This window comes from Zea mays, chromosome 8 (assembly GCF_902167145.1).
Source record: "Zea mays cultivar B73 chromosome 8, Zm-B73-REFERENCE-NAM-5.0, whole genome shotgun sequence".
Classification (NCBI taxonomy): Eukaryota; Viridiplantae; Streptophyta; class Magnoliopsida; order Poales; family Poaceae; genus Zea; species Zea mays.
This window is the reverse complement of record NC_050103.1, coordinates 178,477,074-178,491,756: the sequence shown is the minus strand read 5'-3', so window position 1 is coordinate 178,491,756 and position 14,683 is coordinate 178,477,074. Positions and strand designations below refer to the sequence as shown.

At 43.2% G+C, this 14,683-nt stretch overlaps 1 protein-coding gene across 1 annotated transcript; it reads right to left on the bottom strand.

Moving 5' to 3' along the window:
* Positions 1–8,403: 8,403 nt before the first annotated feature.
* On the bottom strand, positions 8,404–9,196 carry LOC100284637 (lysM domain containing protein). Its single transcript, NM_001157532.1, is given in 2 exon segments — positions 8,404–8,808; positions 8,910–9,196. Coding segments are annotated over 2 exon segments (384 nt in total). The 5' UTR covers positions 9,094–9,196; the 3' UTR covers positions 8,404–8,608.
* Between the last annotated feature and the right edge of the window lie 5,487 nt (positions 9,197–14,683).

The window sequence follows — 14,683 nt, the reverse complement described above, 5'->3', positions numbered from 1 at the left end:
TTCTTTTTGCCAACCTTAACATGGAACAAAAAGAAAAATTAAATGAGCTAATTAGTGCTATCCATGAAAAGGATGATCTCTTGGACTCCCAAGAGGACTTCCTAATCAAGGAAAATAAGAAGCATGTTAAGGTTAAAAATGCTTATGCTCTAGCAATGGAAAAATATGAAAAATTGTCTAGTGAGCTAAGTACTTGCCATGAGACTATAGACAACCTTAGGAATGAGAATGCAAATTTGTTAGCTAAGGTTGATTCTCATATTTGCAATGTTTCAATTCCTAGAAATAATGATGATGATTTGCTTGCTAGGATTGAAAAATTGAACATTTCTCTTGCTAGCCTTAGAAATGAGAATGAAAAATTAATTGCTAAGGCTAAGGATTTTGATGTTTGCAATGCTACCATTTCCGACCTTAGAACTAAGAATGATTTGTTGCATGCTAAGGTTATTGAATTAAAGTCTTGCAAACCCTCTACATCTACTATTGAGCATGTGTCCATTTGCACTAGATGTAGAGATATTAATGTTGATGCTATCCATGATCACCTTGCCTTAATTAAAAAACAAAATGATCACATAGCACAACTTAATGCTAAAATTAGAGAGCATGACTTAGAAAATGAAAAATTTAAAATGGCTAGAAGCATGCTCTATAATGGGAGACGTCCGGGCATTAAGGACGGCATTGGCTTTCAAAGGGGAGACAATGTCAAAATTAATGCCCCTCCTAAGAACTTGTCTAATTTTGTTAAGGGCAAGGCTCCCATGCCTCAGGATAACGAGGGTTACATTTTGTACCCTGCCGGTTATCCCGAAAGCAAAATTAGAAGAATTCACTCTAGGAAGTCTCACTCTGTCCCTAACCATGCTTTTATGTATAAGGGTGAGACATCTAGCTCTAGGCAACCAACCCGTGCCAAGTTGCCTAGAAAGAAAACTCCTAATGCATCAAATGATCATGCCATTTCATTTAAAACTTTTGATGCATCTTATGTGTTGACTAGCAAATCTGGCAAGGTAGTTGCCAAAATTGTTGGGAGCAAACACAAAGGCTCCAAGACTTGTGTTTGGGTACCCAAAGTTCTTGTATCTAATGCTAAAGGACCCAAAACCGTTTGGGTACCTAAAACAAAGAACTAAATTTGTTTTGTAGGTTTATGCATCCGGGGGCTCAAGTTGGATACTCGACAGCGGGTGCACAAACCACATGACCGGGGAGAAAAGGATGTTCTCCTCATATGAGAAAAACAAAGATCCTCAACGAGCTATCACATTTGGGGATGGAAATCAAGGGTTGGTCAAAGGTTTGGGTAAAATTGCTATTTCACCTGACCATTCCATTTCCAATGTTTTTCTTGTTGATTCATTAGACTACAACTTGCTTTCTGTTTCCCAATTATGTCAAATGGGCTACAACTGTCTTTTTACTGATATAGGTGTCACTGTCTTTAGAAGAAGTGATGATTCAATAGCATTTAAGGGTGTGTTAGAGGGTCAGCTATACTTAGTAGATTTTGATAGAGCTGAGCTCGACACATGTTTAATTGCTAAGACTAACATGGGTTGGCTCTGGCACCGCCGACTAGCCCATGTTGGGATGAAGAATCTTCATAAGCTTCTAAAGGGAGAGCACATTTTAGGACTAACCAATGTTCATTTTGAGAAAGACAGGATTTGTAGCGCATGCCAAGCAGGGAAGCAAGTTGGAGCTCATCATCCACACAAGAACATAATGACGACTGACAGGCCACTGGAGCTCCTACACATGGATCTATTCGGCCCGATCGCTTACATAAGCATCGGCGGGAGTAAGTACTGTCTAGTTATTGTGGATGATTATTCTCGCTTCACTTGGGTATTCTTTTTACAGGAAAAATCTCAAACCCAAGAGACCTTAAAGGGATTCTTGAGACGAGCTCAAAATGAGTTCGGCTTAAGGATCAAGAAAATAAGAAGCGACAATGGGACGGAGTTCAAGAACTCTCAAATTGAAAGCTTCCTTGAGGAGGAGGGCATCAAGCATGAGTTCTCTTCTCCCTACACGCCTCAACAAAACGGTGTAGTGGAGAGGAAGAATCGAACTCTATTGGACATGGCAAGAACCATGCTTGATGAGTACAAGACACCGGACCGGTTTTGGGCCGAAGCGGTCAACACCGCCTGCTACGCCATCAACCGGTTATATCTTCACCGAATCCTCAAGAAGACATCATATGAACTCCTAACCGGTAAAAAGCCCAACATTTCATATTTTAGAGTTTTTGGTAGCAAATGCTTCATTCTTATTAAAAGAGGTAGAAAATCTAAATTTGCTCCTAAAACTGTAGAAGGTTTTTTACTTGGTTATGATTCAAACACAAGGGCATATAGGGTCTTTAACAAGTCCACTGGACTAGTTGAAGTCTCATGTGACGTTGTGTTCGATGAAACTAATGGCTCTCAAGTAGAGCAAGTTGATCTTGATGAAGTAGGTGAAGAACAGGCTCCATGCATAGCACTTAGGAACATGTCTATTGGGGATGTGTGTCCTAGGGAATCTGAAGAGCCCCCAAATGCACAAGATCAACCATCCTCCTCCATGCAAGTATCTCCACCAACTCAAAATGAGGATGAGGGTCAAAATGATGAAGAGCAAAATCAAGAAGACGAGCCACCTCAAGATGATAGCAATGATCAAGGGGGAGATACAAATGATCAAGAAAAGGAGGATGAGGAAGAACCAAGACCGCCACACCCAAGAGTCCACCAAGCAATCCAACGAGATCACCCCGTCGACACCATCCTCGGCGATATTCATAAGGGGGTAACTACTAGATCTCGGGTTGCACATTTTTGTGAACATTACTCGTTTGTTTCCTCTATTGAACCACACAAGGTAGAAGAAGCACTTCAAGATGCGGATTGGGTGGTGGCGATGCAAGAGGAGCTCAACAATTTCACGAGGAACGAGGTATGGCATTTAGTTCCACGTCCTAACCAAAATGTTGTAGGAACCAAATGGGTCTTCCGCAACAAGCAAGATGAGCATGGTGTGGTGACAAGGAACAAAGCTCGACTCGTGGCCAAAGGGTATTCACAAGTCGAAGGTTTGGATTTTGGTGAAACCTATGCACCCGTAGCTAGGCTTGAGTCAATTCGCATATTATTAGCCTATGCTACTTACCATGGCTTCAAGCTTTATCAAATGGACGTGAAGAGTGCCTTCCTCAATGGACCAATCAAGGAAGAGGTCTATGTTGAGCAACCTCCCGGCTTTGAAGACAGTGAGTATCCTAACCATGTCTATAGGCTCTCTAAGGCGCTTTATGGGCTCAAGCAAGCCCCAAGAGCATGGTATGAATGCCTAAGAGATTTCCTTATTGCAAATGGCTTCAAAGTCGGCAAGGCCGATCCTACTTTATTCACTAAAACTCTTGAAAAAGACTTGTTTGTATGCCAAATTTATGTTGATGATATTATATTTGGGTCTACTAACGAGTCTACGTGTGAAGAGTTTAGTAGGATCATGACACATAAATTCGAGATGTCGATGATGGGGGAGTTGAAGTATTTTCTAGGATTCCAAGTCAAGCAACTCCAAGAGGGCACCTTCATTAGCCAAACGAAGTACACTCAAGACATTCTTGCTAAGTTTGGGATGAAGGATGCCAAACCCATCAAGACACCCATGGGAACAAATGGGCATCTCGACCTCGACACGGGAGGTAAGTCCGTGGATCAAAAGGTATACCGGTCGATGATTGGTTCATTGCTTTATTTATGTGCATCTCGACCGGACATTATGCTTTCCGTTTGCATGTGTGCAAGATTCCAATCCGACCCTAAGGAATCACACCTTACGGCCGTAAAACGAATCTTGAGATATTTGGCTTATACACCTAAGTTTGGGCTTTGGTACCCTCGGGGATCCACATTTGATTTACTTGGTTATTCGGATGCCGATTGGGCGGGGTGCAAAATTAATAGGAAGAGCACATCGGGGACTTGCCAGTTCTTGGGAAGATCCTTGGTGTCTTGGGCTTCAAAGAAGCAAAATTCGGTCGCTCTTTCCACCGCCGAAGCCGAGTACATTGCCGCAGGACATTGTTGCGCGCAATTGCTTTGGATGAGGCAAACCCTGCGGGACTACGGTTACAAATTAACCAAAGTCCCTTTGCTATGTGATAATGAGAGTGCAATCAAAATGGCCGACAATCCCGTCGAGCATAGCCGCACTAAGCACATAGCCATTCGGTATCATTTTCTTAGGGATCACCAACAAAAGGGGGATATCGAGATTTCTTACATTAATACTAAAGATCAATTAGCCGATATCTTTACCAAGCCACTTGATGAACAATCTTTTACCAGACTTAGGCATGAGCTCAATATTCTTGATTCTAGAAATTTCTTTTGCTAAGCTTGCACACATAGCTTATTTAAATACCTTTGATCATATCTCTTTTATATGCTATGACTAATGTGTTTTTCAAGTCGATTTCAAACCAAGTCATAGGTATATTGAAAGGGAATTGGAGTCTTCGGCGAAGACAAAGGCTTCCACTCCGTAACTCATACTTCGCCACCACTCCGAGCAACTCTCTCTTGGGGGATAAATGAGCATCAAGGAAAAGGACTTCATCCTTGGGGGAGAGAGTAAAAGCTCAAACGCAAAAGGACTTCGTCTTTGGTATAATCTTAACTCACTTATTTATGACCAAAGGGGAAGATTGCACTTCGAGGGCTCTAATGCTTCCGTTTTTGGCGATTCATGCCAAAGGGGGAGAAAGTAAGAGCCCAAAGCAAAAGGACCGCACCACCACCAATTTCAAAAACTTAAGTGTTGAATATTTTTCAATTGATATCCTATTGTGTTCAAAAGGGGGAGAAAGTAGTATTTCAAAATGACATATCAAAAACCCTCTTGAACACTAAGAGGAGGATCTCATTTAGGGGGAGTTTTGTTTAGTCAAAGGAAAAGCATTTGAAACAGGGGGAGAAAATTTCAAAGCTTGAAAATGCTTTGAAAAATCTTTTTCATTTGCCTTTGACTATTTGCAAAAGAACTTTGAAATGGATTTACAAAAGAATTTGCAAAAACAAAACATGTGGTGCAATCGTGGTCCAAAATGTTATATAAGAATGAAAGCAATCCATGCATATCTTGTAAGTATTTATATTGGCTCAATTCCAAGCAACCTTTGCACTTATATTATGCAAACTAGTTCAATTATGCACTTCTATATTTGCTTTGGTTTGTGTTGGCATCAATCACCAAAAAGGGGGAGATTGAAAGGGAATTAGGCTTACACCTAGTCCCTAATTAATTTTGGTGGTTGAATCGCCCAACACAAACAATTGGACTAACTAGTTTGCTCTAGATTATATGTTCTACAGGTGCCAAAGGTTCATCTATATCTATACTAAATCGACTGTCCGGAATACCGTAGATTATTCCGGACAGGAGAAGCTTTTTGGAAAAACAGGCCAAGCGCGGACCGTCCGGGCCCTTGCGGCGGACCGTCCGCGACACGAGGATGTCACTCGGCCAGAACCAATGCAAAAATCCAAGTCTGTGCTATGGACTGTCCGGAGGAAAAGCAAAGACCGTCCGAGCCCTTGCGCGGACCGTCCGGCCTCTGGCGCGGACCGTCCGGTAGGTGAGCAACCGAAAAACCCGAAGGTAACGGGTTCGGAGAAATGAATTATAGCGGCCTCGCGGACCGTCCGGACCAGGCGGGCGGACCGTCCGCGACTGGCTCTGTCTGACATCTGACGACGCATTAAATGCAATATAGCCGTTGATATAGCCGTTACTGCTGACCGTTGCATTTTCAGCCGTTGATCTACAGGGGCGGACCGTCCGCACCAGGAGGGCGGACCGTCCGCGCTCAGCAGAATGGCCCAACGGCTAGGAAGTGGTTGGTGGCTATAAATACAACCCCAACCACCTCCATTCACTTCATCCAAGCATTCCAACCTTCAACATTCAATACAAGAGCTAGCAATCCATTCCAAGACACATTCAAAGCCTCCATCTCTCCAAGTTTTACAATTGAGAAAAGAGATCATTAGTGATTAGTGACTTGAGAGAGAAAGTGATCCGTGTGTCATTTGTCGCTCTTGTTGCTTGGCTTTTTAATCGTGCTTTCTTGATTCTTTCATTGTGATCAAGCTCACTTGTAATTGAGACAAGAGACACCAATCTTGTGGTGATCCTTGTAGGAACTTTGTGTTCCAAGTGATTGAGAAAAGAAAGCTCACTCGATCCGTGGATCGTTTGAGAGAGGGAAGGGTTGAAAGAGACCCGGCCTTTGTGGCCTCCTCAACGGGGAGTAGGTTTGCAAGAACCGAACCTCGGTAAAACAAATCCGTGTGTCACACTCTCCATTTGGTTGCGATTTGTTTTCCACCCTCTCTCGCGGACTCATTTCTTTATTACTAACGCTAACCCGGCTTGCAGTTGTGTTTATATTTGTAAATTTCAGTTTCGCCCTATTCACCCCCCCCCTCTAGGCGACTATCATTATGTATCACATATGATGGCCTAATTGTTCACCTAAATAATTGGGTGCTAAATTTGTGATATTGCAGCTCCAGTAAATTATGGTAAAACTTGGTAAGTTAATGGTTGATACGAATCACAGGTATAATTACCTTGCGATGTTTCTTGCTTATTTAATTATGGGTCACAGTTGCATCTTATTATTAGTTTCATTGTGAATATGTGTAAAGAGAATCTCTAGCTCTTAATAATCAGTTATATGATTTCATCTAGAGATAAAAGAATATTTATCGGCTAATTTTTTGTTCATGGTTGATGTGGAGTTTTGATTATATACTTTCTAGAACTTTACCTTTGCTTCTACCTGTGCTCACCGTTGGAATACGGCAACATGAAGTAATAAAGCAGTACGAAACACATAAGAGACATACATCAGTTATTTATTGTTTTTTGCAAACCAGATTTCCTTCTATTACATAACTATATATCTTATTGTCCCTCCTTACTAAACAACTATTATTTTTCTAATGCATTAATACTTCCAAAAACTGCTCCAATAAAAAATTACACTATCATGCTTACAATTTGCCAATAAGTACCAAAACACATTTTTCCTTACATACGAGTAAAGTAATATCTTATTTTGTACCATTTAGTCTTACAAAACTCAAATTCTCTATTGTAGAAGCAAGGAGCTTGGTTTAAGCTGTAATTTGGATGACCGCGATGCTACCAATACTCCATGATCACTCCATTCAATAAATATCATACCAGCAACTACAAAGTATCTTTTGCTACTATGTAGTCATGTGTCACCAAGATGTAAATATGTGACAACCATCTTTTGTTGCTATACTTTGATAAGCAACCTACTTAGATGTAACAATGTGAGAACACAGTGTTTGTCCCATGAATATTATGCTACACTTATATGTTCCTTCCTATCCATTATCAATTCTTAGCTACTACACCTAAATTTAGATACATTTTTTTTGTTCCTATCGATCGACAACAATTGCTAGGTAATTATTGAAGAAAATATACATGCTTATCGACTATTTATGTTCAACTAATTTCCTCTTAAAAGAGTATTTCTATAATATTATTTCTATTAATATTACGTTGCTTACGTGCGCGCTGGCGCGCGCAAGTGACTAGTCATTATAGTGTTATGAAGCCATGTGTTGATATGGGCTATTGATCAATACAGTATCATGTCGGGTGGTTCATATGGACATATCTATACTTAGATCATCTCCAGCATATCCTCTATCCCATATTCTATTTCAAATTTTACTTTATAAACAGTGTCAAACACTACAGTTACGTGCCCCCTATTTTACCCTATCCACTGAAGACAGCTTTAGTGGCACCACATAACCATTGTAAATAGATGTTTTGTCTACTCTGTTTATAATACGACTATTATATCTTAGTTGGCAAGAGCAAAGCCCTACCTATGATCGTGATCTCAATCTCCGCCACTTTCTATACCTTGTTCGTCAACATCAAGGGAGTAGCTAATCACACTCAATAAAAAAACACTAGTCTATATATATATATGGTCGGCGCTCAATACCAAAACTAGACTAGGGCTTTCATTTCACGATGGCAGTGAAACGAAACCAGGGACAGCTGGGCAGGGCGGCAAGGTAATGGTAATGGATGTTTTGCCGCCGCCTGCTCGAGGTTCCAACCGAGCGCCATGGGAAGGAGGGAGGTGCAGTGGCAGTGCAGGCCGCAGCTCTTGGAGTTGGAGGGAGATCCGATCCGGCAGCTCTGCAACATCTCCTCTCCTGTGATTCTCTCTTAGCCAATCCAACTTCCTTGAGACGACGACACAATGGTCATGTAAAACAGTACGCAATCCACAGTGTACGGCGCATATCGAAATCGAACCATACACACATGACAAGAAACCGATGAAACCAGTTTTTTTTTCATGGAAAATATGTTGCAGGGACAGATTGACGACGACACGCATCTATCACTGCGGGAATACAGAAAAGTTGCGGCAGACAAAACCAGCCGACGATCTGGAGAGGAACGCAACGACAGATAGAGAACGAAACCGATCGAGCTCCTTATTCAAAGCTAGCAAGAGGCAGGCATGGCATAGCACTCAGGCGGATGTAGTAGCGTCGAGGCAGACCCACTGGCCGACGAAGATCTTGGCGCAGTTGATGTTGGGGTTGAAGGCGAGGAACTGGTCCTGGGTCAGCCCCGCGCCCTGCGCCACGGAGAAGCACGTCTCGTCCGCCTGCACCCCGCGCACCGTGTTGCACGTCAGGTCCGGCACCGCCGCGACGTCCACCACGTACCCTGCGACGCACGCACGTTTCCATGTCGGATTTTGGAGCTAGGTTGGACGGACGGTTAAACATCGCTACGTTACATGTACTATGCTAGAGCTGCATACATACCTCCATGCGCGTCGCGCCGCAGGGTGACCTTCGTGCCGGGGCGCACGGCGAACCTCCCGTTGGCCGCGCGGAGGGCCGCCGCCATGTTGGGCCGCACCGTCAGCCGCGCGTCCGCCCCGGAGAGGGCGGCCGCCGCGAGGACGGACGCGATCAGGAGGAGGGCCGCGGCGCCGTGGTTCGCCATTAATTGCGACGATCAGAAACCGTGTAATTAAGCAGATAGTAGATTGAGCTCGATCGAGCTAAATAATACTCCTATGCTGGGATGGATGGCTGGCTGGCTTGGTGCCCCCAAGAGTAGGCTTCGCGCCTTCTTATAGCTCGCGGCGCGGGTACTAGCTGACAAATCGAACAAGCTACAACAATTGCACACACCACACGGCCTTGGAAATGGCAACGGACGGTAAAATCGATGACGCTGCTACGGACCTGTCGTCGCGCGCGCTACATTCGTGAGCCGCCGGCGTTTATGATTTCAAATATTCTCTTATCCTTATAGATTACAAAATGGTTTACCGTCCTAGTTATCTTCGTGTTTGCGGTTTGCCCCATGTATGTCCCTGTGGATGTATTGTTCAGAAAAGGTGCAGTTTTTGTATTTGAATGTGAAAAAAAAATGAACTGCAAAAGTGTTTAAAAGCTCTGGAAGACAACCTCTCCGCAACAGTAAAACCATAAAATTTCGACGGTTTAACCCGTCGGACATAAGCACTAAACCATCGGACATTACCTATTTCCAACGGCTTAGGGTTTATGTTCAGCGGCGTCAGTTCTAAAAGGTCAGAAATAAGATTATGTCCGATAGCGGCCGTCAAACATAACATATCTTCAACGGCTTTCAGGGACCATCCACAGTTAAATCAGGTAACGGCCGTGACGACGTTCAGTAGGCCCCACTGACGTTATGTCTGACGGTCCACATGTAGACCGTCAAACTTAAATTGTTCATACGTCCGACAGCCGCACATGGACTGTCAGACGTTATACCCTTATTTCTGACGACCATGGCTAGGCCGTCGGACATAATGAATTTCAGGGAGATCAAAAGTCTCACAGATTTTTAATTATTCCCACAACATATATTTTCGTAATCATAAATATCCAGATTTCACAACCACATATATCCACAACCACATGCATCCAGATTTAACAATCACATACATTTTCACATTCACAACACATATTTTTTTCGATAAATCGGCATTCACAACCACATATCCCACATCTAGTTCACATATCACAAAGTATCAAAAAGTTCCACACATTGGATTTAGTCCATCCACATTCACATAGTTCCAAATCATTCAAATGTTGACATCAAACTATTAAGCTTCCAAACTGCAATAGATGACTAAATAACTAAGCCTACCGGTCGTCACCTAGTTAGTTAGACTTGTGGCCACTTTCTCCGGCCGAACTGTGGGTGTTGAAAATGTTGTTCACCTACGAAGTCAAGACGTCGTCCTGGCCAGATACATATCTAGGTGCTGCACCCAAAGTGGGAGGTGCCTGGAAGCCCTGTAACACATAAACCGAGATATTAAACACTAAGTTCTTCATTTCTATCACACACACACACATATGTACATATGAAAAAAAATTGATCCACAAAACAGGCGAAGGTGGAGGCGGTGGTGCAAGTGCCGAAGGCGGCATCCCAAAGGCTGACATTTGGACATCCGTTTGTTGTGCCACTTGCTACAAATTAGATGCAAGTAATTATTGAGGAAGCACAAAACCAAACAAGTTTATACTTGTTACGAATAACATATTGCTTTAACTTACTGAGAGAAAAGCCTGCTACTAGGCCTAGAGGCTCGCATAGTACTCGTCCTTCTACCTTTGGTGGCCAACTTGTTGTCTCTGATACTTCACATGTTGCCTTATAGCTTCTTGCATCATGGCAATCTCCATGTCATGGGTGGAGGCACGAGAACAAGACGCTTGTGAAGACAATGATATAGATCATCGACCTCAACGTATCAACTCCATAGAGTCAATCAACGAATCAAATATATCCAACCTACAATAGTAAACCATAACATCGGTACAATCGCAAGCATATTGTAGGAAACGGTGATGCCTAACACGGGGATGAATTAGGACTTCTAAAAACTTCTTTCTAAACTAGGCCACAAGATAATCCCTAGAAAAAAAACCTATGCAAATAAACAATCTAGAATGTGAACACAAGGTTTTGTCTATGTGTTGCTATCTCTACCGCAAAAAGAGTTATGCAACCTAAGTTCCAATCCTATATATTCTACGCTAAGAATAGTGAAGTTTGCAACTTAAGTAGAGAGAGTAAATGTGGAAGATTAAAGAGCTAGTGGACAAAGCAAACTCTCATGGACGCCGCCGCTATTTTTATCGAGGTATCCGGAACCACACAAGGTCCCGACTAATCCTCGTTGGTTCCCGTATGCAAAGGGTAGCCCACACGAAGGCCAAGCGCCACGGATGAATAACTCCGTAGAGAGCCACGGGCCTTCTCCACGCGCAAGTGGTGCTCCGCTTCCGGTCTCCTCTCGGACGCTCCCTGTCGTCTTCACGATCGAGCTTCTGACCTAAACGTCATGGGCCTCGTTCCCTCCGGTACACGTGTGAATCATCTAGACTCCTTAGTGCTGTTTTGGTAATTAATGACAACTGATTGTGGACTAACAATTTTTGGAGAAATAAGAATGCAGGATTGGACCCCAGGAAATAATAAAGTCTTTGAGATTCATAACCATTGATTGTGGATCAAGTGAAGGCAAAGGTAAAATGTAGGTTTTGTTTTGCTGGTCATCAGGAGTTTAAAGAAGAAATTGACCGGATTAATAGGCTAGACAGTCGTACTATTAAGATAGGTCAATGAACTTGATCGATGTAAAACTTAGTGCATCGTAGAGTATAAACTGTTGCATTTACATGAAGGCTAACAACGCTTCGTTTTTCAAAATACAAAGTCTTTTGAAAAAGCGCAAAATAAAATCTCTTAACTTTATGGTCAGCGGACCATCCAGGCCAGGAGGCCGAACCATCCGCGACTCTACCAGAGAAGCCTGTTGGCGCACCTGTCTTTGTCTCCCTGCACGGACCGTCCGGGCCAGGAGGCTAGACCGTCCGCATAAGCCAAATTGAGTTTGGGCAGGAACAATGTGTTTTGAGTCTTTGCACTACAGACTATCCAGGGTTTTTAGCCGGATGATAGGTGGTCCTAGTGCGGACCGTCCGGCCATGGTTGGCGGACAGTCTGCTCGAGTTGTTTTAATTGGCCAGTGCTCTGGTATTCCATATTGACAAGTCCCGGACCGTCCGGCCCAGGCGGGCGGACTGTCTGGGCTTGACTTTTTCTGACAGCACTGACAGGTTTCAAATGGTCTTTATAACCGTTACTGGTATGGCAGACCGTCCAGCCATGGGGCGCGGACTGTTCTCGTGTGCACAAAACTTGTGCTAGTTGCACATAACGACTAGGTTTGAGTTGAAGGCTATAAATAGAAGTAGAGCTCGTGTGTGAGGGCTCTCTTGGCCACTCCTAGCATACATTGAGATCATTTGTGATCCTCTAACTCAAACTCTCACACTCGTTGCTTGAGATTGCATTCTAGTGAGTGATTGAGAGGTTCTAGTGCATTTGCATCCTTTGTGATCTTTTGAGGCACTAGGTGGTACACTGGGCAAGCGTCACCAACTTGTTACTCTTGGAGGTTGCCGCCTCCTAGATGGCTCGGGTGTTGTCTCCGTCGAGCTCTCTGTGAAGATTATGGAGAAGCTGTGGTGTTGATTGTGAGGGGTTCGTGCCCACCTCGCCGGAGCGGCAAATGTGACGCTAGTGGAATTGAGGTGTTGAGTGAGTTCTTGTCCACTTGACTCAAAGATCAAGTCGTGTATTGATAGAGGAGCAAGTGAGAGCTTGAATTACACCTCAACATGGATTAGGGATGATCGACAAATCACCGATACCACGGGATAAATTTTTGTACCATTCTCTCACCTTTTATTCATTACTTGCAAGTAGTGAGTAATTTGTGTATTGTCTATATTTTGTAGTGTTAGCATAAATTGTTCATCATATTTTGTTGACCTATCAAGGCTATGAAATTTATATCTCTTGTTGTTTTGATTAAATTTCTCAAGTGTCTTTTATTTTAGTCAAAACCGTCTATTCACCCCCCTAGCCGGTGTCCTAGATCCTACAACACGGTGGTGGTCGTGACACAAACTCAGTTGTCACGGTCCCGCAAGACTCTTGCCCCACTCGGTACAATATTACTACGTCTCGCACAAGAGCCAAGGGGTTATGTGGGTTTTTCTAAACTCACTTAACTAACTATGAACAAACTAGAGCAAGTGCATAAGCGATCTTAACTAACCTAAGCACTTCTCAAAGCACCTACGCTAATCACCGAGTGATTCTATTAAGCACTTGGGTGTTTGAGCACTTAGAAATGTGTATAACCTTTCTTGGTATGTTGGTTGGGCTCTCACACCCTCAAATGGTTGGTTGGGTGAAGTATATATAGGCCCCAACTCAATTATAGTTGTTGGATAAAAAGCTTCTGCTCTATGCGGTACACCGGATAATCCGGTGGTAGGCACTGGACAGTCCGGTGCAACTAGCTGTTGTGATCTTGATCGTTGGATTTGATGATTGGCACTATGCAGTCTCACATCGGATAGTTTGGCCTCTAGCACCAGACAGTCTAGTGGCTCTTCTCAGGGTGTCACTAAAAACTAGTCGTTATAGAGCTAGATGTTGGCGCACCAGATAGTCTGCTGCACACAGGCAGACGGTCCACGAGTGGCTACACTTCCTTCATGTCTTGGACTTTGCTTGATACTTGTTGATCTTTACTTATAGTATTCATAATGTCTTATTTTGAGGTGTTGCTCCCTCAGTGTCCTAGTCCAAGTCATTTTTGCATCCAGTGAACTACAAATACAAACACTAGCAAATAAATTAGTCCACAGATTATGTTGATCATCAATCACCAAAATCATTTAGTCAAATGGGCCAAGGTCCATTTTCCTTACGCATATGAGCGTTACTTAAAAATCAAAATAAAATACTCTCATTGTCCATGGGTTTGTCCTCTTGTGCTAGCATATGTCGTCTCTAGGTCAATTGGTTGGCTCCTCCAGTCATAGTCATGCCCATGGTGCACAACCATCTGCTCCCCATATGCTACCAGGAGAACAACACACGGAATATCAATACATCATCAAGGTGATTCAAAAGAACACTAGAGTATAAGAATCTCACTAGGCAGTTGGTGGCTGCCTGAGTGCATAGCACATCAGGATTATGAGGATCAGAACCCCTATGCCTATGCACAAACATATCCACATCTGTGGGCCTACTACCGAATTTGGCTTCTTGTATACAAGTTAGAATGACATACATTTATTTATTTTGAAGTTAGAACATGTCCATCTGTATCGTAGTTGTGGAACGACTTGGTACCACAGTTTCCCCTATTCCATTCGAAAATTGTGTAGAACTCAGGGGCACAAGGCCTGATACACAGTTTCCCCTATTTGAAAGTCGCCTAGAGGGGGGTGAATAGGTGTAAACTGAAATTTATTACTTAAACACAAACTACAAGCCGAGGTTAGCGTTAGAATTAAATCCGAGTCCAGGAGAGAGGGGAAAACAAATCAACCAAGAAATAAAGTGGATGAACACGGTGATTTGTTTTACCGAGGTTTGGTTCTAAAGAACCTAGTCCCCGTTGAGGTGGTCACAAAGACCGGGTCTCTTTCAACCCTTTCCCTCTCTCAAACGG